The sequence below is a fragment of the Pongo pygmaeus genome, chromosome 6 (assembly GCF_028885625.2).
Source record: "Pongo pygmaeus isolate AG05252 chromosome 6, NHGRI_mPonPyg2-v2.0_pri, whole genome shotgun sequence".
In the NCBI taxonomy this organism is placed as follows: Eukaryota; Metazoa; Chordata; class Mammalia; order Primates; family Hominidae; genus Pongo; species Pongo pygmaeus.
In genome coordinates, this window is record NC_072379.2 from 143,385,589 (window position 1) to 143,410,390 (window position 24,802).

At 44.3% G+C, this 24,802-nt stretch overlaps 2 protein-coding genes across 2 annotated transcripts in view; one reads left to right on the top strand and one right to left on the bottom strand.

Moving 5' to 3' along the window:
- On the bottom strand, positions 1–24,166 carry LOC129041651 (uncharacterized). The gene is made up of 3 exons (XM_054497088.2): positions 24,011–24,166; positions 19,673–20,098; positions 1–2,638 (listed from the first exon to the last, which is right to left on the bottom strand). The coding sequence occupies exons 1-3, from the start codon at positions 24,164–24,166 to the stop codon at positions 2,591–2,593; spliced, it is 630 nt and encodes a 209-aa protein (XP_054353063.1). The 3' UTR covers positions 1–2,590.
- The window catches only part of ARHGEF5 (Rho guanine nucleotide exchange factor 5), a 25,232-nt gene continuing 20,167 nt past the window's right edge, over positions 19,738–24,802 (top strand). The window contains exon 1 of the mRNA XM_054495764.2: positions 19,738–19,836. The gene's annotated coding sequence lies outside the window, so the exon portion shown is untranslated. The remainder of the gene's footprint in view (positions 19,837–24,802) is intronic.

Consider the following 24,802-nt stretch of genomic DNA (forward strand, 5'->3'; position numbering starts at 1 on the left):
TATAAACAGAGACATATACATTTAATAAATTCAAGATAGATTTTAAAATAGGGCAATAGAAAAATAAGAAGATATGAAAGTTCACAAAATATACTTCACTATACAATGCATCTTTGAAAGGTAGGTTACAATTTTGCTATTCAATTCTATTCTCCAATTCAGAAGGGAAATGAGAGCGGTATAAATTTTCATCAGACTAGCCTTGCTTTCTCAGTTTCTTCTAGAACTTATGCTAATACAACTTGTTGTTCAGATGCAATTTTCATAACCTTCTAACTTGAGAAAATAGAAGCACCATCTTCAAGGATAAAAGTCAGTTGAAATTCAGTTCCCCACTCAAATATACTTCCCATCAATAATTACCTAATGTCCTACAATTCACTGGGTGTGGGAATTTCTACTCTCTCCTATCTCAGGGTTAGTTTGATGCCTACCTGCAGTTTTCTTTCAGAGGTTAAAGGGTAACGACTGCCTCCCTTGATTGAATAATCTTAACTTGTATGTTCTGGGGACTCATTTGTTTCTTATATAAAACCAAACCCCTGACAGATTACCTTGATATACAGTGAGTAGTAGAATTAGTGAGTCCTCAACTTTTGAAATGTATAGCACCCCCCAAATGCCAAAAAAAATTAGAGATGAAATAGGAGAACAAAGAAGAAGGTGATCGTGTTAGTCCATTTTCACACTGCTGATAAAGACATACCCGAGACTGGGGAGAAAAAGAGGTTTAATTGGACTTACAGTTGCACATGGCGGGGGAGGCCTCAGAATCACGGTGGAAGGCAAAAGGCACTTCTTATATGGCAGCGGCAAGAGAAAATGAGAGAGAAACAAAAGCAGAAACCCCTGATAAACCCATCAGATCTCCTGAGACTTATTCACTATCACAAGAATAGCATGGGAAAGACCGGCCCCCATGATTCAGTTACCTCCCCCTGGGTCCCTCCAACAACACCTGGGAATTCTGGGAGATAACAATTCAAGTTGAGATTTGGGTGGGGCCACAGCCAAACCATATCATTCTGCCCCTGGCCCCTCCAAATCTCATGTTCGCACATTTCAAAACCAATCATGCCTTCCAAACAGTCCCCCAAAGTCTTACTCATCTCAGCATTAACCCAAAAGTCCATAGTCCAGTCTCATCTGAGACAAGGCAAGTCCCTTCCACCCATGATCCTGTAAAATCAAAAGCAAGCTAGTTACTTCCTACATACAATGGGGGTACAGGTTTGGGGAAATACAGCCATTACAAATGGGAGAAACTGCCCAAAACAAAGGTGTTACAGGCCCCATGCCAAGTCCAAAATCCAGCGAGGCAGTCAAATTACAACGTTCCAAAATGATCGCCTCTGACTCCATGCCTCACATCCAGGTCACACTGATGCAAGAGGTAGGTTCCCATAGTCTTGGGCAGCTCTGCCCCTGTGGCTTCGCAGGGTATAGCTCCTGCTCCTGGCTGCTTTCACGGGCTGGCGTTGAGGGTCTGCGGCTTTTCCAGGTGCACAGTACAAGCTGTCGGTGGATCTACCATTCTGGGGTCTGGAGGACGGTGGCCCTCTTCGCACAGCTCCACTAGGTGGTGCCCCAGTAGGGATTCTGTGTAGGGGCTCCAACCCCACATTTCCCTTCACACTGCCTTAGCAGAGGTTCTCCAAGAGGGCCCTGCCCCTGGAGCAAACTTTTGCCTGGGCATCCAGGCGATTCCATACATCTTCTGAAATCTAGGTGGAGGTTCCCAAACCTCAATTCTTGACTTCCATGCACCTGCAGGCTCACACCACAGGGAAGCTGCCAAGGTTTGAGGCTTGCACCCTCTGAAACCATGGGCAGAGCTGTACCTTGGCCCTTTCAGCAATGGCTGGAGCAGCTAGGATGCAGGGCACCAAGTCCCTAGGCTGCACACAGCATGGGGACCCTGGGCCTGGCCCACAAAACCATTTTTTCCTCCTAGTCTTCAGGGTCTGTGATGGGAGGGGCTTCCATGAAGACCTGTGACATGCCCTGGAGACATTTTCCCCATTGTCTTGGAGATTAACATTCAGCTCCATGTAACTTATGCAAATTTCTGCAGCCAGCTTGAATTTCTTCTCAAAAAACAGGTTTCTCTCTTCTGCCGCATCAATTGGCTGCAAATTTTCCAAACTTTTATGCTGTTTCCCTTTTAAAATGAAATGCTTTTAACAGCACCCAAATCACCTCTTGAATGTTTTGCTGCTTAGAAATTTCTTCCGCCAGATACCCTAAATCATCTCTCTCAAGTTCAAAGTTCCACAAATCTCTATGGCAGGGCAAAATGCCACCAGTCTCTTTGCTAAAACATAACAACAGTCATCTTTGCTCCAGTTCCCTACAAGTTCCTCATCTCCATCTGAGACCACCTCAGCCTGGACCTTATTGTCCATATCAGTATCAGCATTTTTGTCAAAGCCATTCAATAAGTCTTTAGGAAGTTCCAAACTTTCCCACATTTTCTTGTCTTCTTCTGAGCCCTCCAAACTGTTTCAATCGCTGCCTGTTACCCAGTTCCAAAGTCACTTCCACATTTTCAGGTATCTTTTCAGTAGCGCCCCACTCCACTGGTACCAATTTACTGTATTAGTCCGTTTTCATACTCCTGATAAAGACATATCCGAGACTGGGAAGAAAAAGAGGTTTAACTGGACTTACAGTTGCACATGGCTGGGGAGGCCTCAGAATCATGGTAGGAGGCAAAAGGCACTTCTTACATGGCGGTGGCAAGAGAAAATGAGGAAGAAGCAAAAGTGAAAACCCCTGATAAACCCATCAGATCTCATGAGACTTAATTCACTATCATGAGAACAGCATGGGAATTCATCATTGAATCAATCATTGAAAAGAATTAGTAGAGGATTGATAAATAAGCAGAGAAAGATAGGAAGAGCATTTCAGATTCAATTACCTCCTCGTGAGTCCCTCCCACAACATGTGGGAATTCTGAGAGATACAATTCAAGTTGAGATTTGGGTGGGGACATAGCCAAACCATATCAGGGATAGTCATTTTTTTCTCTGCTGTCATATTTATGGCAAGGTTCATTGTTCACTCATCTGGTCTCCATAGTTAAAACATTTCTTTGAAAATACTTTAACCAGATTCATAATATTGTATAAGATATATAATAAACTGAATGTTTGTGTTCTTTCCTCCACCCTCTCATTCATATAGGAAGCTCTAACCTCAGTGCAATGGTATTGGGAGGTGGGGCCTTTGGAAAATAATTGTGCTTAGAGGAGGTCAGGAGGGTAGATCCCCCTTGATGGGATTAGTGCCATTATAACTAGAGGAAGAGACACTGGACCTTCCTCTCTGCAGAATATGAGAAGGCAGCCATGTGCAAGCCAGGAAGAGAGCCCCCATCATGAGTCAAATCTATTGGCATCTTGATCTTGGACTTACTAGCCTCCAGAACTGTGAGAAATAAGTGTCTGTTGTTTGAGCCAACCAGCCTGTGGGATTTGGTTACAGCAACCCAAGATGACTAATATAACATCTTCACAATTCAGCAAATACATATATAAATTTACTTTACAGATGAATAGAAAGATTAGTTGCTTTTCTAGAACCACATGACCAGTATAGGATCAAAATTTCATTCTCTTCATGGTGAGCTTACTTAATTATTTGTTCAACTTAATTATTTGCTAACTGATCACCTACTGCATGCTAGAAGCTATGCTCAGCTTTGAGTCACAAAGATAGAGAATGTATGGTCCCAAATCTTAAGAAGCTTGCAATGGAAAATAAGCAGATAAGAAAATAAAAATAAATGTTACAATATCACAGCATTAAAAATATACTAACAGAAGGCTATATTGAATACATTAAGGTGCCACACAGAATGAAAGATAACCATTCTATTTGGAGAAGTCAGGAAAAGTTTCAGAGATATGGTAACATGAATTCATCATTGAAAAGAATTAATAGAGGTTTGATAAATAGACAGAGAAAGGTAGGAAGAGCATTTTAGACACAGAGAATACTGTCTAGCAAGATCCAGGAATAAAAAAAGAACTGGCATATAATGGCTTGAGCACAAAGCATGTATGGTAGAGACAGAAAAAGATAGTGACCAAGGGGGAGCCTGGGAAAGAAGCAGGAGTCAGACTGTGAAAGGCCTTTATATTGCACTCAGTACAATTTTTGTAAAATAAATGAACTGTCATTTTAAAAGCCTAACTTTCCTTTGTGTGTTGCCTTTGCCTTTGTCTAACATTACCAAGAGCACCTATATCTATGTGTCCAATCTTCCTCCAGTCCTAAGGGTAGCTGGGTCTTGGTATTCAAATTCTCTTTTCCACTTTTAGGGATCCAAGCTGGGCTCATCAGCAGTTAACAGGTCTAAGTGCTTGCTTCATTTCTGAGGAGAAGAAAGTACCAGGAGGACAATGAGTCCTATGGTACTTCATAACTATGGCTTGGAGACCCAAGTCAAGCTTTTTAGTCTGACCACCAGTCTGGCAGTGAAGGCTTCCAAAATGGATGTGTAAATTTGAGCTAAGAGTGGGTGTCCAGAAGAAGTCATAGTAAATAGCAAAAAGCTATGTTCAAAAACATCTATGTGGTCTGAGGAAAACTGGGGAGGGTACCAACTAAGGCTAATTGAGCTACTTTGGGGAATTAATTGATCACACCCAGGAAGATAGCCATGTAAAGGAATTGGCTGCCCCTTCCCTTGGTCCTTGTGGTGGGGTGTCTACTGGAACTGTCATGGATGTTGCCATGAAGCCTCTATATGGACCCAAATATCATAGCAGCCCATTCTGTTTTACGTATCCTGCTCATTCATTCATTCATTCATTCATTCATTCATTCAACAAACACTCATTGATCACTTACCATGCAATGTTTTAAACACTCAGAATACAGAGACAAAAGATGCAGCCTCTGCTCTTGAGAAACACAGCATAGTGAATAAATTAAAATCAAGAACATTTCTCTAGACAAGGAAAACTCACTAGAAAAACAGAATTCAAAAATAAGATTTAATTCACAATAGCATAAAAATCTATAAAGTATTGATAACCTTATTTAATAAAAAGTACAAAGAAAAAGTTTTAAATTAGTCTAAAGAACATATAAGATGAGAAGAATAATTGGGGAGACAGCCTATACTTTTGGGAAGGGTGGTTTATTATCATAAAATCTCAATTCTCCCCCAAATTAACCTCAAGTAAGATTTCAGTTGGGTTTTCTGAGGATCTCTGAAAACCTCTATCATCTACATGGAACAATAAAGGTCCACAAATAACTAAATAAACGTTGAGAAAGAGGAGAAAAGTAGAAGTAGGAGAGGGAGTGTCCCAACCAAATCCACAGATGTACTACAAAGCCACTGTCATAGAAACAATTCCGAGCAAGAACATTTAAATGGACAAGTAGAACAGAACAGAGGGTAAGCGTCAGAAACAGACTCATGTACTTATAAGAATGTAATACATAATAAAGTTGGTAGCATAAATCAAGAAAAGATGAAAATTGGAGTTTAAAAACTGACATAATAAACTGACATAATTAAGTATCTGCTCAATATCATTAGACTAAAAAATAGACTCAGGATGGAAAATTAAACTGTTAAGATAATATAGAAGAATTAATGTGTGGCAAAATTGTTACACATTTCTGTTCAGATTACTAGAAGACAATGTTTTCAATATCTAAAACTTACAGATAACTAACATTGAAATTATACAAGTGACAGAGCCAGATTTGCATCTCAAAAAGATCACCTAAGGGTGCAGCAAATTGTATCTACTCTTTCTCTTCTTTTCCTTTTTCTTTTTGAGATAGGGTCTCATTCTGTCACCCAGGCTGGAGTACAATGACATGATCCTGGCTCACGGCAGCCTCAATCTCCCTGGCTCAAGCCATCCTTCCACCTAGGCTTTTGCAAGGCAACAAGAAAGTTTTGCAAGGATACAAGAAAGTTTTGCAAGGCAACAAGAAAATGAGAGTAACTCAACAGAAAAGTAGACAAAGGCATGACAGGCAACGTGAATAATAACATGACAACAAATTTACTGAGATCCTCAACCCACTAGTAACCAGAGAAATGAAAATTAAACAGCAGTGTAATACCGCTTTGAAGCTACTCAATTGATCAAAACATGCCCAGTGTTGGTGAGGACATGGGGCTACAGAGACTCTTGCACTGTGATGAACACACAGTCAGTGCAGCCATCCTAGGCAGCAATAGCTAGGATCTGGCTAAATAAGCACACCATCACTTTCCAACCCCAGAATTCCGATCCTGGATGTTCACATCCCACAGAAATTCTCACACAGGTCTGTAAAGGATGTACACAAGGCTGCTCCTTACAGCATTGTTTGTGATACAGGGAAGGTGAAAGGATTTGGGTGGCCACCACTGAAAGTGAGGATAGGTAAAATATGATGAATTCAGACTGTGGAACAGCAAGCACTGGTTAGAAGCAAAAGACTACAGATACACAAAGGAAAATGAGTAGATGTTTAAAACTCGTCCTAATTTTAAAAAGTAAAAAATGTAAAGTCGATAAAAGACAGCATTTATGTAAATTAAAAACACATACAAACAGTGCAGAATTTGTTATAATAAGAAAGAAATAAGTAAAATAACGCAGGAGCTTGAACAAACCAAAGAAACCAAATGATACTATGCCATGAAGATTTCAACTAATTCTATTTTCTGCATCTGCCCTCCCCTAATTTACCAAAATAGGTACATTGCAATTAAACCTACAAAGTGCCTTTATAGAGATTAGCTCTAGTGCTTGCTTCAGCAGCACATATACCATATAAATTAAAAAATATATACATAAAATACATTAGCTCTAAAGGGTGTGGATGTTTGGAGGAGAGAATAAGAAAAGGCTTCACCAAGAAGGTGACAACAGAGATGGGTCTTGGAGGACTTGTAAGACTTTATAGAAAGTAGGAAAAGGGGGAGTGTAATCTGAGGGCAACTGTAAAAGCAAAGGTTTCTAAATACAAGCAAAAGATAAGAAAGGAAAGAATAGGCTGGGTGCAGTGGCTCATACCTACAATCCCAGCACCTTGGGAGGCTGAGGTGGGAGGATCACTTGAGCCCTGGAGTTTGACAGCAGCCTGTGCAACATAGTGAGACCACATGTCTACAAAAAAATTAAAAATGAGCCAGGTGTGGTGGTGCATGCCTGTAGTCCCAGCTATTTGGGAGGCCGAGGTGGAAGGATGGCTTTAGCCCAGGAGGTTGAGGCAGAAGTGAGCCATGATCACGTCACTGCACTCCAGCCTGGGCGACAGAATGAGACCCTATCTCAAAAAGAGAAAGAAGGGAAAGAATTGATACAACTTATTGTACCTTTAAGTGATCTTTTTGAGATGAAAATCTGGCCCTGTCACTCTCCCTTAGATCCTTCAATGGATTACCTTGCCCTCAAAATAAAGATCAAATTCCTTAATATGGTCTACTAGGCCCACGTGATCCCTGGTCTCTGCTCACATCTTCAGTTTCATCTTGTGCTATGGTATTTCCACCTCTGTCCTCCAGATCTGAAATTCTCTAGCTTTCCTTCAATGACACTCCTGCCTCCAAATTACAGATTTCTCAAACCCTCCAGAAGAGGTCATTCTCAGGTTATATATATATATACTTTCAGAAATCAAAAACAAAACTCTAAGGCCTCCCAGCCATCTGAAAGGACACCTCCTCTAGGCCAAGGGCATTCCAAAGTTAAGCTGAAAAACTGTTTCAGGCCATGATGGAAGTGGGGGTCAGACATGCCTCATTATGCCCTCCTCTTTTTTGGAATTCAGGAAAAGCCGACCAGCATTAACATCAACACAGACCTAAGGTCTGATAAGAAATATTTACCATCTATTCTCTCTGAAGCCTGCTACTTGGAAGCTTCATCTACACGATAAAACCTTGGTCTCCACAACCCCTTAACATATCCCAGACATTCCTTCCTATTGATAATAATTATTTTGACCAGTTACTAATCAGAAAATTTATAAATCTACCTATGACCTGCAAGCCCTCCTACCCCCACCCTCAAATTGTCCCACCCTTCCAGATTGAACCAATGTGAATCTTACATGTATTGATTGATGTATTATGTCTCCCCAAAAATGTATAAAAGCAAGCTGTACCCTGACCACCTCGGGCACGTCATCGGAACCTCCTGAAACCCTGTCATGGGTACATCCTTAACTTTGGCAAAATAAACTTCCTAAACTTTCTTTGAGACTTGTCTCAGGTACTTTTGAGTTCACACTTTTTAGCATCCATCAAAATTATAGTAATTTAATATTAAGTAATCATTTGTTTAATGTTTATGTGGGCATAACCTAGGTCCTTGAGATCAAAGACCACGTGCACAACTATATCCCTAGCCCCTCATTCAATGCTTTGCACAATATGGGTTGAGTATCCCTTATCTGAAATGTTTGGGACCAGAAGTGTTTTGGATTATGGATTTCTTTGGATTTGGGAATATTTGCAGGTACTTAACCAGTTGAGCATCCCAAATCCAAAAATCCCAAATGTCAAATGTTCCAATGAACACTTCCTTTGAGTATCATATCTCACAATTTGGAGCATTTTGGATTTGGGATTTGAGGATTAGGTCTGCTAAACCTATAAATGTGTTGAATGATTGCATAAATTAAGGAATGGAGTAGGAGTGCTTTGGTTGGGGTGGGAACAGGTGATTCTGTTTCAGACAGCTACCCATGTCAGTAGCAGCTAAGTAAGAGTTGGAGTCAATTACGGAACCACTGGCCCTGTTCTTTCTCTCAATGTTCTACACAATGGGATCCTCAGTGTATCCACTGGGGGAACGAGATAAAAATATTAGAACTTTAAATGGCATTTATCTTTACCTCATTATTTTAAAACATCTGTGTTTGCATATCATACAGAAGTACACATACACAATTCATAAATAAATAAAACATATATATATTGGGAAAATGCCGCTCAAAATTTTTTTATTGACAGGAGGTAGGATGAAAGATGTTTAAAAATCACTGCTGTGGGCCAGAGAGTTTCCACTATTATTAGGCATCCAAATCAGCAAGGAGCTATTTTCAATTAGTTCTGTTTGACCCCAAACCTACAGAATTAAAACTCCATGGGTTTAGGGCAATGGCAAATTCAGAATGCTGATCAGATGATTATGATAGAAGCCTCTGCTAAAGAAACACTGCTTTTCTATCAGGATTCCTAAACCTGGCTTCTCATCCTGATCATAATCATCTTAAAAACAAACAACAGTCATGCCCAGTGGCTCATGCCTGCAACCCCTGCACCCAGGGAAGCTGAGGGAGGAGGATCCCTTGAGGCCAAGAGTTCAAAATCAGTCTGGGAAAATAGAGAGTAGTGAGACCCCATCTCTACAAAAAAATTAAAAATTAGCTATACATGGTGGTGTGTACCTGCAGTCCCAGCTACCAGGGAGGCTGAGGTGAGAGGATGGCTTGAGCCCAGGAGTTCAAGGCTGCAGTGAGCTATGATCACGCCACTGCACTCCAGCCTAAGCGACATAGCAAGACCCTGTCTCATAGATAGATAGATAGATAGATAGATAGATAGATAGATAGACAGACAGACAGACAGACAGATAGATAGATAGATAGATAGATAGATAAACAGATGGATTTTAAGGAAATTTTGCTGATTTGCCAGGTTTGGGAGCCACTGTGTCAGAAGTGTTCACACCACAGTGACTCCATCATAAATAGGGACTTGGTAAAATAAAGCTGAGACCTACGGGGCTACATTCCCAGGAGGTTAGGCGTTCTTAGTCATAGGATGAGATAGGGGGTCGGCACAAGATACAAGTCACAAGGACCTTGCTGATAAAACAGGATACAGTAAAGACACCAGCCAAAACCCACCAAATACAAAATAGTGATGAAAGTGACCTCTCTGGTCATCCTTACTGCTCATTATATGCTACTTATAATTCATTAGCATGCGAAAAGACACTCCCACCAGTGCCATGACAGCTTAAAATGCCAGGCAGTGTCTGGACTTTAGACCCTATACGGTCTAAAGTGGAGAGGAACCCTCAGTTCTGGGAACTGCCTGTCCCTTTCTTGGAACATTCATGAATAATCCACCCCTTGTTTAGCATATAATGAAGAAATAACTGTAAGTATACTCAGTCGAACAGCCCATTCTTTTATTCCTTTGCTTTCTTAATAAACGTGCTTCCCCCTTACGGACTTGCCCCAAATTCGTTCTTGTGCAAGGCCAATGAACACTCCCTTGGGGTTGGGATCAGAACCTCTTTCTGGTAATAATTACAGTAGAGCCAGAACTCCACTAAATGAACTTTACTGGTTATAGTCTCTTTAAGAACAGGAATTGGGCCGGGCGCGTTGGCTCTGGTAATAATTACAGTAGAGCCAGAACTCCACCAAATGAACTTTACTGGTTATAGTCTCTTTAAGAACAGGAATTGGGCCGGGCGCGTTGGCTCATGCCTGTAATCCCAGCACTTTGGGAGGCTGAGGCAGGCGGATCACAAGGTCAGGAGATCAAGACTATCCTGGCCAACATGGTGAAACCCTGCCTCTACTAAAAATACAAAAAATTAGCCGGGCGTGGTGGCGGTTGCCTGTAGTCCCAGCTACTCGGGAGGCTGAGGCAGGAGAATGGCATGAACCCGGGAGGTGGAGCTTGCAGTGAGCCTAGATCATGCCACTGCACTCTAGCCGGGGCCACAGAGCGAGACTCCATTTCAAAAGAACAGGAATTGGCTGAGCGCTGTGGCTCACGCCTGTAATCCTGCCAGCACTTTGGGAGGTTAAGGCAGGTGGATCATTTGAGCCCAGGAGTTTGAGACCAGCCTGGGCAACAAAGTGGGACCCTCATCTCTACAAAACAATATAAAAATTAGCCAGGCATGGTGGTGTGCACCTGTAGTCCCAGCTAGTCAGGAGGCTGAGGTGGGAGGATCGCTTGAGCCTGGGAGGTGGAGACTGCAGTAAGCCATGATAGCACCACCGCACTCCAGTCTAGGCAACAAAGCGAGACCCTGTCTCAAAAAAAATAAAAATAAAAAAATAAGGAACAGGGATCATTCCCATCCCCATTCCTATCTTCCAAAAATTTTGGATGGGGAAATTTCCAAAACATCCCAAATCCAAACATTTCAAAAGACAAAAAGCAAGACAACCTGAATAACGGCGCTTCCAGGGACTGCTCACTATAGGGTAGGCAGGCAAGGACCCACTCCCTCTTCATGACTGCAACACCTCACTATAGCTATAACCAGCCTCCAGGAGGACCTGGGCGTTCTCAGACATTATGTACCAGACATTTTAGAGATGTTCAACTGAATGAGATTTGGAAGCATATATATTTTTCTACGATATATGCACTCAAGTTAAAAATGTCTTTGTATAGGAGATTCGAGAAATATAAGCCTCTAATCTAGAGACTTAGGAAGAGTGATGGTGTAACTGCTGACCTGTTAGCAACACACAGAGGCATCATCACTTTGGCACTGGTTTATAAACTCACTGACAAGATAATCTTTTCCTCCTCCAAACTTCCATGGCACCTCTAGCATAAAGTGCACTGCACTTCAACATTATTGTTCATCTGTCACATCCATTACACTGTGAGCTCACTGACATCAGGGTAGGCAACCTATTCATCTTTTAGAACCCAGCAGAGCTGGTAAGAGGCTGTTCTTTTTTTTTTTTTTTGAGATGGAATCTTGCTTTGTTACCCAGGCTGGAGTGCAGTGGTGCAATCTTGGCTCACTGCAATCTCCACCTCCCAGGTTCAAGCGATTCTCCTGTCTCAGCCTCCCGAGTAGCTGGGATTACAGGTGCAAGCCACTGCACCTGGCTAATTTTTGGTTTTTTTTTTTAGCAGAGGTGGGGTTTCACCATGTTAGCCAGGCTAGTCTTGAACTCCCGACCTCAGGTGATCCACCCACCTCGGCCTCCCAAAGTGCTGCGATTACAGGCATGAGCCACCACATCCGGCCAGGGCTGTTCTTTTTTTTAAGGCAATGGCACTCTTTCCCTCTCTCCCTCTCGACCATTCCACCAAACATCTCCCACAGATACAAACCACGGAGAATATCAGGTATTTTCAACTTTGCCAATCAACTCTTTAAAACGACAGTCCATTTTAGAACTTGAACAAATATTTACTATACCATTTATTGACCCCAAGTTGGGCTTTCCTCCTTTAAAGAAGTTCAACGAACTACAAGAATTTGTGGATTTAAAAAAAAAAAAATTTAACCCAAAGACTCCTAGTGACCTTTGCTCAAGCTCACACAGCATCTCTTAATCCAGCTCTAAAGGATGTGAAGAGCTCCAGGCCTGAGGCACCATGCTGTGCAGCAATTTACTTCTTCATTGCACCAGGCTCATCCCTCATTGCCCACAGCATCCAGGGGTAAACTCGGAACAAAAGATTGCTTACACTTTCATAACTTCAAAAATTACATCACACATGCATGTCCAGTGTTAAACTACAACTGATTACACGTACTGCCTAAAGAAATTGTTGAATACTTGCTCTGCTTTTCTCCCTGTTGGCCTTACAATCCCTGTTTCTAATTTCCTTCCATCCTCGGGTCATAAAACTTTATACCCAGTGGCCTGGCACAGAAGTTTCTTTTCTTGTTTCCCTAATATCCTTAAAGCAGGCATTGCAGTCCACTGTACTTCTTCCTTCTATACAAGCTGGAACACCCTGAGTCCTAAGCTTTACTGTGCTTAAGAATGACCCGTCGGAGGCTGAGGCGGGTGGTTCACCAGGTCAGGAGTTCAAGACCAGCCTGGCCAGTATGGTGAAACCCCATCTCTACTAAAAATACAAAAAAATTAGCTAGGCGTGGTAGCGGGCACCTGCAACCCCAGCTACTTAGGAGGCTGAGGCAGAGAATTGCCTGAATCTGGGAGGCGGAGGTTGTAGTGAGCCAAGATCATGCCACTGCACTCCAGCCTAGGCAACAGAGTAAGACTCCATCTCAAAAAAAAGAATGACTCAGAAAGCGAATTGGAGACTCCAGTGCAGGTGTACCACAAACTACACTTTGATCTATGGTGTGGCAGATGTCACAGCCGGATCACCCGCGCATCCACAAACTATACTTTGAGACCCTCTGCACACTTAGTTGTTATATACATTATTAATAATTCACAAGTGAACACAACTGTGAATTACTAAAAATTCACAATTCATTCATTCATTCAGGTTGAGGTGGTCTCTTTCACTTCTTAAACTCCCATCCTTTTCCTACACCCGTGACATAATACCTCTGAGAATAAGTGAATTTCTAAATGTCTGAGTTAATAGAAACATTCTTTTTACAACAAAACAGACCATTTCCTCAGTAACCCTTCCCAGAACCACCCATCTTACCACACTTACCACTACTGATTAAAAAAAAGAAAAACAGGTAGTGCCGATTAAACCAGGCAAGCTGAAGCCCATGGCTCCTGGACACAAATGATGATAGCTGTGACTAAACTCCTAGGCAAAGCTCTTTCATGTGTCTATCTGGCCAGTAGGCCTCTACATCTTGAAAGCAAAGTAGTAACATTGAGAAAAAAAGGGCCAGGCTGTGAAACGCAAGTTCAAAGCAAGCAGCAAAGTATTAATAGTTAAGCTTCTTTCTGCGAATAAAACACAGAGCTCTAGAGGCAGCCCCTGCAAAATCAAGAGCAGAACTCCTCAAGGAGTCCTCTCACAAACAGAGAAAGTACTCAGAGAGGACATCATTTTATTCACCTCCAACAGTCAATTCTTAAAATCTGACTTAATCATTTTATCTTCAAAAAACAGTCAGCACAATACTAAAATCCATTCCCTGTCTTATTTTCCCATTGCCCCTGCATTCGTTCAAGGTGTCTTCTTTTCTCACCTACATGACTACGATATCCATCTAATTGCTACAACAGCTATCTGATTGCCTTCCTTGCCTCTCCACTTCACTACCCACGCCAGTCCATTCCCTAAACTGCCCCCAGAGCTTTTTTTTTTAAATCTAACCTTATAATCTGATCTCATCATGACCTTGCTTGAAACCCTTCCAAGGAAGCCTATCCCCAGAAGGATAAAGTCCAAACTCAGTAGCAGGAACAGCCTACAAGGCCTTTCATGATCTGGCTGCCCGACTACCCTTCCAGCTTCATTCTCTGCCATTTCTTCACCACATCTCATGTTAAACCCACACTATTTGCACATCCCTGAACAGAGGGCGCTCAGGCTTGTATTTTTGCATATTTCACTTCTGCTATTGGTATGCTTTTCCTATATCCTCCTCTATACCAGGTTAACAGAATTTTTTTTTTTTTTTTTTTTTTTTTTTTTTTCAGACAGATTTTCGCTCTGTTGCCCAGGCTGGAGTGCAGTGGTGCAATCTCGGCTCACTGCAAGCTCTGCCTCCCAGGTTCACGCCATTCTCCTGCCTCAGTCTTCCAGGTTCACGCCATTCTCCTGCCTCAGTCTCCCAAGCCCGGCTAATTTTTTTTGTATTTTTAGTAGAGATGGGGTTTCACTGTGTTAGCCAGGATGGTCTCAATCTCCTGGTCTTGTGATCCACCCGCCTCGACCTCCCAAAATGCTGGGATTAAAGGCGTGAGCCACCACGCCGGCCAGTAACAGAATATTTTTAAAAGACAAGTCAACTCAAATCTCACCTTTGCTGGGCACATTGGCTCACACCTGTAATCCCAGCACTTTGGGAGGCCGAGGTGAGTGAATTGCTTGAGTCAAGGAGTTCGAGACCAGCCTGGGTAACATGACAAAACTCTGTCTTTACAAAAATATACCAAAAATTATCCAGGTGTGCATGGTGGTACACATCTGTAGTTCCAGCCCCAGGAGGCTGAGGTGGGAGGATCACCTAAGCCCAGGAGTTTGAGGCTACGGTGAGCCATGATTGTGCCACTACACTCCAGCCTAGGTGACACAGTGAGACCCTATCTCAAAAAGAAAAAAATATATATAATCCATCTTATCCATTCAGGCTTCTCTGATTCCCCAAGCAGTGCCACCTACTCTCTCCTTTATGCTTCCATTGTACTTTGTGTCCATCTCAACATAACACTTACCACGCTCTGCTGTCATTATTTGCTACCTGTTTCTCTCCTCGATCAGATTGAGAGCTTCTTGAAAGCAGAGAGCTTGTCTTTGTATATCTGGTTTCTAAGAATGCATACTGAGTAAATGAATAGAAGAAAAAATGAATGAGGCAATTAGTATGTATGCCTTGAATGGCACTAAATTTAGGCTCATGCCAATCAATGTGCAAAGGTTGAGAAAATAAATAAGGGGCAGCCAAGGATAGAAAATAAAACTATGCTCATCAGAGTAGAAGAGGATAGGCTGGGCACGGTGGCTCACGCCTGTAATCCCAATCACATGGGGTCAATAGTTTGAGACGAGCCTGGCCAACATAGTGAAACCCCATCTCTACTAAAAACACAAAATTAGCCAGGCATGGTGGTGCGCACCTGTAATCCCAGCTACTGGGGAGGCTGAGGCAAGAGAATCACTTGAACCCAGGAGGCGGAGGTTGCAGTGAGCCTAGATCGTGCCACTGCACTCCAGCCTGGGCTGGACAGAGCAAGACTCCATCTCTGAAAAATAAGATAAAATAAAATAAAATAAAATAAAATAAAATAAAATAAAATTTTTAAAAAACCAGAATAGAAGAGGATAGCTAAGAACCACAGTGGCCAAGCCAGCCTGGCTTCAACAGCGACGAATGGAGAGACCACAGTCAGCCCCATTAACAGAAGAACTGGGGCCAGGAACGGTGGCTCATGCCTATAATCCCAGCACTTTGGCAGGCCGAGGCAGGTAGATCATGAGGTCAGGAGTTCGAGACCAGCCTGACCAATATGGTGAAACCCCATCTCTACTAAACATACAAAAATTAGCCAGGTGTGGCAGCACATGCCTGTCATTCCAGCTACTCAGGAGGCTGAGGCAGGAGAATCGCTTGAACCCAGGAGGCAGAGGTTGCCATGAGCCGAGATCACACCATTGCACTCCAGCATGGTGACAGAGCAAGACTCCATCTCAAAAAAAAAAAAAGAAGAACTGAGTTCAAAATCAGTTCGAAAGGTTCAATGTTGGGTCACAGGATCAGGCAAAAAGCAGAGGCAGAAAGGCCTTAGGAGTGTTCCAAGAACTAGTACTGGACCAGCTGAGAGTCAGAGAGAGTTCACCACGTGGGAACAATGCAGCCAGTCATGTGGGATGGTGGCACCATGACAGTACCTAGTCAGGACAATGACAGCCCCAGGGATAATGCTGATGAGTTCCTGCTTCAAAAAAGGTCATTGTCATTCCTTTAGTCCTGATACCTAGAACTACACAGGATCATTCCCTGCCTCTCCCCAAGCCCCATAACTTGATCTTAAAGGCATTATTGTCAATTAAAGTAGTCCCAAGTTCCAGAAGCTATTTTTATTCAGCCTCGTCTAATACAGCTTTCATTTTAAAATAGCTTTATTTTGAATCTATTTACTGTTCCCAGCCCCTATCGCTTTGTTCTTATAAATGTATTCATTCAACATGCATCACTGACAGGCACTGCTAGGAAAGGAAACTAACCCATCTTGACCACCTTTACACATCGGGTACTTATACTAAGGTGATTTCTATATATTACATTATTGAATCACCACAACAATCCAGTGACGTAGGTATTATTACATATTATTATTCCCATTTAAGACATTAGGGAAATGAAATCTAGGAAGATTCAGAGAAAGCACAGGAAGGTGAATATGCCCAAGATTTCACATTAAGTAAATGGGATGCAGGATTCAAATTTACCCCTGTCTGAATCTAAATCTCATTCTCTTTCCATTGCATCATTCTCTCTCCTCTCTAGGCCTTTATAGAGGAAACATAGGCCCAAATAAAATATCAAAATCTCAGGATGGGATGACAGGCCTGATTAAGAAACCCAGTCACCAAGACCAAGCAGTAAGAAATGAAAAAGAAAAAAAATAAAATGCTGAGAACCATAGTCTGCAAAGTGAAAGGAAGAATACCTGAGAGAGCTAGAGTGACCTCCACATGCAAATACACCCTGCAGACAGGAACAGGCTTGATGGGAAGAGCAAACTCCCTAAATGGTCGGTTGTAACTTTCCTACTAGTTGAAAAGTCAGGAAAAGCCTTGTGTGCTAACTCTCTGGACAAACACACAAGAATCCAGGGTTGTGACTTCAAAAACCAAAATATGCTGACAAGTCAGAGCTGGCACAACAAGAGGAGGTCGAGTTGATAAGAGAGAGAGAGCATGCTGTAATCAAGGAGAACCAACTGAAGTTGTAGGGAAGCAAAAAGAATAGCCAGGCTGGTTCAGGAGGCAGTTCTGGCACCTCTGACCCCATTGCCCACCCCTAGTAGGCAGCATGAAATATGCCAGAGGTCAACAATTTTTTTTTTTTTTTTTAGACAGAGTCTCACTCTGTCACCCAGGCTGTAGTGCAGTGGTGCAATCTCAGCTCACTGCAACCTCTGCCTCCTGGGTTCAAGCAATTCTCCTTCCTCAGCCTCCCAAGTAGCTGGGAATACAGGTGCCCACCACCACACCCAGCTACATTTTTGTATTTTCAGTAGAGAAGGGGTTTCGCCATGTTTGGCCAGGTTGGCCTCAAATTCCTGACCTCAGGTGATCCACCAGCCAAGGCCTCCCAATGTGCTGGGATTACAGGTGTGAGTCACCACACCCAACCCAGAGGTCAACAGCTTCTGCCCTAGATCAGAAGTTTACTCAATTTGCTCACTCAGTATAAATCAAAGACCCTCTCATACCTGGGAATGAGTTTTGTATTCCAGCCTAGAAGTAGAGCCAGCCCCAGTTTGAACTTTTTGCCTTTCTGTACTCCCAGTTCTTACCCCTTTGCTGAGCCTAGGATACATGCAAGGCCTGCCCTTCTTAATCCAGATTTTTGAGTCTTAATCTCAGTTTTTCCTATTGTTTCCCATACACTCCATGGCAGCTTAGAGTAGGCTGAAAACTGCTGAACTGTTTAAGACTTAATCCTTCAGAGTAACACGGCAGAAGTAGCACACTCTTTGAACATAAAGCTGTTCGGGACTCTATTACAGAAGAGGCTATACTTCCTTAATTACATTCTATTCTACAGCCACCTCAGAATAACTAGAGAACACGCTCAACCAGGAGCACTGGCAACAGCCAATGGGCACAGTGATCTGGAAATGGTCTAGCCAAGCTGTTTGGGCTGTAGACCATGGCATTCCTAAGAGCAAAATAGGCAAGGAGTCCATTAATATTTCACTTGACTTATGTCCAGGAAACCCCTGGAGTAGTGAATGGCTTTGGGGGGTGGTCAGATTCAACCAAAAATAACAGAAATCTCTGTCTCCCAGGTAAAGGATTCCTACTTTGTGTGTGTCTGTGTGTGCACACACACACACTCGAGAGACTTTTGGCATTCTTTGAAGTCACTGGAGGGGCACAGAGATAAACCCACTCAGCCTTGGCCTCCAAGACTAACAGAACACAACGTTTCCCCGAAAGAATAAAAAAGAATACAGGAATAAGAAAACACACAAACATGGGCTTAGAGATTTAAATACACACACACACACACACACACACACACACACACACAGGCCCTAGAAGGAACATATACCCTGAGATATGCACTCATTGTAAAATAAACTCGGGAATACAGAAGGACACGGGCATGTCCTTTCAAAGAGGCACACTTCTAGGCCCTAAGTAGGAGAAGGAAGAGGGGAGAGGAAGAGGCAGAGGCAGAGGGAGAGGGACAGGGAGGGGGAAGGAGGGAGGGAGAGAGAGAGAGAGAAAGGAAGAAGGGGGCGGAGGAGGAGATGGAGGAGACACTCTTTATTCTATAGGAGGAGACATCACGGAAGAGAAATTAACACTGAGGCCTTGGCCGGGCGCGGTGGCTCACGCCTGTAATCCCAGCACTTTGGGAGGCCGAGGTGGCGCATCACCTGAGGTCAGGAGTTTCCAGACCAGCCTGGCCAACACGGCGAAACCCGGCCTCTACTAAAAAATACAAAAATTAGCCGGGCATGGTGACGCGGACCTGTAATCCCAGCTACTCGGGAGGCTGAGGCAGGAGAACCTCTTGAACCCGGAGACGGAGGTTGCAGTGAGTGGAGATCGCGCCATTGCACTCCAGCCTGGGCAACAGGGCGAGACTCCGTCTCAGAAAAAAAAAAAACAACAACGAACAAACAAAAAACCACTGAGGCCTGAAGATAAAGACACATGTACAACCACGGATGTCAGACTTCCAGAGGCACGGCCAAGGCAAAAGACAAACACATACAGACTGCAGTAGGCAGACAGGCCGGGTCCAGAGTCAGGCTCCGGTGAAGCTCCGAAGAAACAAACACTCAGGGAGATTTCGGAGGCGTCCGAGGACACCGCAGGGCTCGGCTGGCTTCCTCTGTCTCTGTGCGCGCCCCTTCCCCGGGTCACCCCGCCTGCGCCCGACCTGCGCCCGCGCACCGCGCCCTCGGGGCTCCCTGGGACAGCCCGCGGCCTGGCCAGTGCGCCCGGGCTCCCCTCCCCGCCGGCCCGGCACTTCCCAGCTCTGACGCGGGAGCTTCTTTCACACCAATGGGGCTCGCGCGCGGAGGGGCCCTGCCCCTCCTCCGGGAAGGTGTGTCCCTGTTTCCTCACCTGAAACTTCCTAGGAGAACCCGATCCCTCCCTCCCGTCGGGCGGCCAGGGGCGGGCCGCGGGTGGGGCGGCCGGGCCTGCGCTGGGGACGGCGCTGGGGACTGCGGCCGGCGCCGGGACCTGGAGGGGACGCTGGGGCCGAAGCAGCATGTGACACCGACCAGGTGGGTACCCTCCTCCCGTCTCGGCCCTGGACTCCCGGCGGCTGTGGAGCCCGGCGGAGGTGGGGCAGGGACAGGAAGGAAAAGGAAGCCAGGCCTTTCCCAGGGATCGGCCCCCGCTGGGTCCGGGGCGCAGGCTCCGGAAATGGGGGGGCTGGGCCCGCAGGCAGGGCTCGGGGTGTGTGGCTGAGGACCCTGGTGGGGAAGAGGAGAGGAACTGGAGGAAATGTTGTTGCCTAAAAGTTTGCTTCCGGTCGGGTCCCGCCTAGGAAATGGGCACCCTGCCCCCAGACGTTCCGGGCCAATAATCAGGGCTCTTTCTTCAAAGTCGGCGCCCTGGGGAAAGCTAAGCCGTATCAGAAGGAATAACTGAGATTCCCTTTCTAGGCTGTTCCTTACCTGGAGAGCTTTTATAGGCTCCTTTTCCTTAACCAGGCCGGGGCCTTTCCTTATGTATCTCCGTAGGTATTTGCATACTGTGTGAGTCTCTGTGTAGCTTCTCTCCGTGTTAACCAAAGCTCCATAACCTGGAACAGTGACTCGTGCCCTGCCCCTCACCCCAGTTCCCTACATATGGGGAGCCTCCTAAAGCTTGATGTGAATCACAACATCGCATTCTCAGCAAGGTGGAAAGAAGTTATTTAGAGTTGGGGGCTGAGGTAGGGGTCGGGGTGCTAGAATGCGGACTCAGAGCTCTAGAACCACTGAGCATCTTTTGCAGTTACCTTCCGGCAAGACTGCCGGAGGAGAGCCAATTGTGATACTACGTCATTTCCATATCTCAGTCCCTTTCTTCCCTTCCTGGATCTTGGGTTCCAAAGACAGATTTGCCCTCCTGTCTACCTAGAAGTGAACTCTGGCCAGGACTCTTGTCTGGTTGAGAGAGAAGGGTGTGTCAAACAGATGAGAGAGGGTGGTTTTCCTTTCGAGCTTCCTCCCTAGCTTGCTCCCCTACTGCACTCCACTGTCTGGCCTTGCATCTTGGGCCTAATCCAGAGGTCCCAGCTCCAGCTAAAAAGCTCTTGATGTGGCCTCTGTCTCAGACGTCCTGTTTTATCCACATTTGGAGCGTGAAGAAGTACCTGGCATAGGCCTTAGCAAAATGGGTGTCATTTGTTAACCAATCTGTGGGCCTAAAACTGAAGCCATGGCTAGTGAAGGAGTCCTGGGGAGCTGGGAAGATGGGATGAGGGCATGTCAGTTCTGGGTGAGACTGTTATGCAGGAGGAATGTATGTCATGGTCCTAGTGGGGAGGAGAGGGAAATCAGGAGGAGTGCAAAGGAATCCCTCTCATCAACAGAATATAGTGATTCTCAATAGAGAGAAGAGTGTTCATATATTAGAGGTCCTGAGAGTGTATCGGTGCCCTTAACGCGGTCTGTCTGAGGTTCCGTGGCCACATTACACATGGTGTCTGTGGGATAGACAGGAATACGTCATTTGTGGTGTCTGGAGAGATCAGTCGCTCTGTGGTATGGACAGGAATGGAGTCACTCGTAGGGTCTTGGGTTCAATGGAAGCAGCATTACTCAAGTGTCAGTGGTGTAGACAAACAGGTGACCCAACAGCTCTGGTGTAGACAGGGGCTGGGTCACTCACAGTGTCTGTGGAGTAAGCAGGAGCTGATCGCTTATGGTGCCTGCAAGGTAGACTGGAACAAAGTCACCCTCAAGGTCTATGTTGATACACAAACACGTCACTCACACTAATGTTATCTGTGTGGGTGCCACCAGGACCACAGATGAGATTGTAGAGTGTAAGTCAGCATTGACACGAATAATGTTCTTATATAAACCATCTGGTCTATAAAGCAGTTGGTGTGACATTTTCAGACATTAGGGAATAGATAAATGTTTATTACAGCTCTCACTGGCATGGTGGGACTTTCCTACAATGGACAGAACACACATTGTAGTAGTCAGTGGTCCAGAAAGCTACCACTATTTTGATATCTTTGTAGTATTGAGGGCAGTGATGTCAAACAGTGAATAAAGTTATATATCTATGTGGTGATCTTATTTTAACCTCAATATTATTTTAGTGATTTGTAAGTCAGAATATTTGAAATCGACCTTGCTAGAAAATCCAGAAAGCATGGTCCTCGAAACTATATATGGCACTGAGTCTCAGTTCAAAGAATTGGCAGTTTGATCAGGGAGGGGTTGTATCCTTGAAATACAGTGTTGTTTCTAGTGACTAGAAATAGACAAGAGCCAAGGTGTTGGGGGGGCTCTAGGGAAGATAGTGAGCTCTGTCACACATTGTGTTAAAGGGATGACTTGAAGCTTTGCCTCTCAAGAAGTCACACGTGGGTGAGGTTATGTGGATGCAAAATGTCTGTGGTCTGAAGCAAGGCCATATCTCCATAATCCCATGCCCTGGCTTTGCCTATACACAGATAAACAGTGATTATTCACCCTCAATTGAGAAGGAGATGAGGATGTTTGCACTCTAACGTAATGAGCATTGCAAAAAAACTCTCTCCTGATGCCTTTATGTGAGTAAGACCATGATTTACAGATTTCCTTTCACTTTGTCACATTTTAGCTTTGTCATGCCTGATTGCAACAGGATCACTGAGATAGGATCAAGTATAGGGAACGTGGGGTATGTTCTCCCTTTGCGGTAACTGGTGGCTGAGCAGGTGACCACTGATATTTCCAAATGAAAAAAGACAGTTAGAAACGGTGTCAATGGGCTTGCAGAGGCATGCACTGTGCCACTAGATTGGAACAGAAAATGTCCAGGTAGTACATGGTATTTATAGATATACCCTAGATATGGCAGAAACACACTTATATTTAGAGGCTACTTGTTTTGAAGACGTGATGGTGTATATGGAGGAGAGGGCCTGAACCATACAGATGTAGGTGAGGAGAGATTACAGGTTTAGTCCCATGGTCTCCTTAGGCAGGAAGGAGCCAAGTTTCAGAAAGTGTCTTACAGTGAGCAAGTGTATTATTCGATGTGTGGTTGAGAGAATAGGGCCACATCACAGAATCACCCATAGGGATTATAGTATTTTGTATTTAAGGGCTAGACATAGGGAGCCAATAGCACATGGTGTCAGTTAACTGGAAAAGGACGTAAAAGTCCTTCTGCCTGTGTACAATTATGTCAGACATACCTCTTTGCCCCATATAGATGGTATCTGTGTCTCTGGGATGGCCAGAATCTTGTCACATACTACTCTGCAGTGTGCTGTGGACCTGCCTGTTTGGTTATGTCAGGCTCTATTGCAAGAGATTGTAAGGATGGCTTTGTGTGTGTATGTGTGTGTGTGTGTGTGTGTGTGTGTATGTGCGCGTGTGTGTGTGTACACAGTGGCAAAGCAGGACAGTATTCTGAGCAGGTGAGTTTTCAGTTTCAGCCTGGACCAGACAAGAAAGGTGCAAGATCAGTTGCAGCATTGGGTCCATAGAATTCTGGGGTCTTCTCTGGACTGATGGCCTGCCAGCTTTCTTTTCAGTGGGACCTCTAAGTGCTTACAGTAGATATAAGTCAAGCGACTTTGCTTCAGATTTGCCCATTTGCTTAGGAGATTTGAGCAAGGGTCTAGGGTCTTTGACCTTTAGTTTCTTCATCTGTAAATTGAGCAAAGTTTCTGTGTGTCTCTGAAGGTCCTTCCGGCTTTATGAATCCTATGTTTCTCTCTTACACTTATTCTCTGTCGCTCAGATCAACAGTATTTACCCCAGCCACCATTTCTATGACCCTTAAAGATAGCAGTGTACATTTTTATGTTACCTTATTTAATCTTTACTAGAACTGTAAAGGAATCCTTTTATCTCCTTTTTAAAGATAAGAAAATGGATGTTCAAATAAATTAAATGGTTTCTACAATTGTCTTAAAGCCAGCAAAGATACCAAAGAGGCACAACCGAACACTGATCCACACTCTTTTAACTCTATATTCTTCTGTCATTCATTCATGCAATACATCTTTGTTGAGGGCCAACTAAGCTTCAGGCAGAGGGGGTTATACGGCAGTGTTTGTCCCATCATGGTGCTCATAATCTAGCCTGGAAAACAGACATTAAATATGACATGACAAGTGCAAGGTGTGTTTGAGGAGAAGCAAAGGATTCTCTGTTGCAAAAGAGGATTCCAAGCAGAGGAGCAGTGTGAGAGGATTCCAGGCAAAAGAGGATTCCAGGCAGAGGAGCAGTCTCTCACCTGCAAAGGCCTACAGGTGAGAGACAGAGAGAGAAGTGAGCTAAAGACACCGAAAGCCAGTGGGAGAGGGGGGATGGGGACAGGGACAGATGGTGACAGGTGAATAGGCTGCTGGAGAAGAAGGCAGACCCAGGTTGTGCAGGGAGTATAACCCATGCTGAAGATTCAGATTTCATCTCAAGAGCATTCAGAGGCTGCCGAAGAATCTAAGCTAGAACTGGTGCTTTTGAAGCTCACTTAGATGCTGGATGGAGAATGGACTGGAATAGTGCGAAATGGGTGGAGGCCAGTGCCCAAGCTGTGGCCGGGTGCAGCGGCCTGGGTGAGACGGTAGCAGCATGCACCAGTGGAGATGGATGGGACAGAAGTGGACAGTCTTAAGGGATATTTAGCAGATGAGGTCAATAGCACATGGTGATTGATTAAATATGGGGAATCTGGGCCAGGAGGGAAACAAGAATTTTATTTTATTTTAATTAATTTATTTATTTAGAGACAGGGTCTCAATCTGTCACCAAGGCTGGAGTGCGGTGATGTGATCTTGGCTCACTGCAGCCTCTGCCTCCTGGGCTCAAGGGATCCTCCCATCTCAGCCCCCGAGTAGCTGGAACCACAGGCATGTGCCACCATGCTCCACCAATTTTTGTATTTTTTGTAGAGACAGGGTTTCACCACGTTGTCCAGGCTGGTCTCAAACTCCTAGATTCAAGCAGTTGACCTGCCTCAGCCTCCCAAAGTGTCAGGATTATATATATGAAGTGCATGGGGAAACTCAGTTTCTCATCTGTAAAA

Excerpts from the sequence above, each read along its gene's own strand:
- LOC129041651 (XM_054497088.2), bottom strand. The coding sequence starts at position 24,166 with ATGGGTTATACTCCCTGCACAACCTGGGTCTGCCTTCTTCTCCAGCAG. Across the intron at positions 20,099-24,010 it reads TCACCTGTAGGCCTTTGCAG|GCGGGACCCGACCGGAAGCA; the intron begins GTGAGAGACTGC and ends CCCATTTCCTAG. Across the intron at positions 2,639-19,672 it reads GTTCTCCTAGGAAGTTTCAG|TCTCGGATATGTCTTTATCA; the intron begins GTGAGGAAACAG and ends TTTTCTTCCCAG.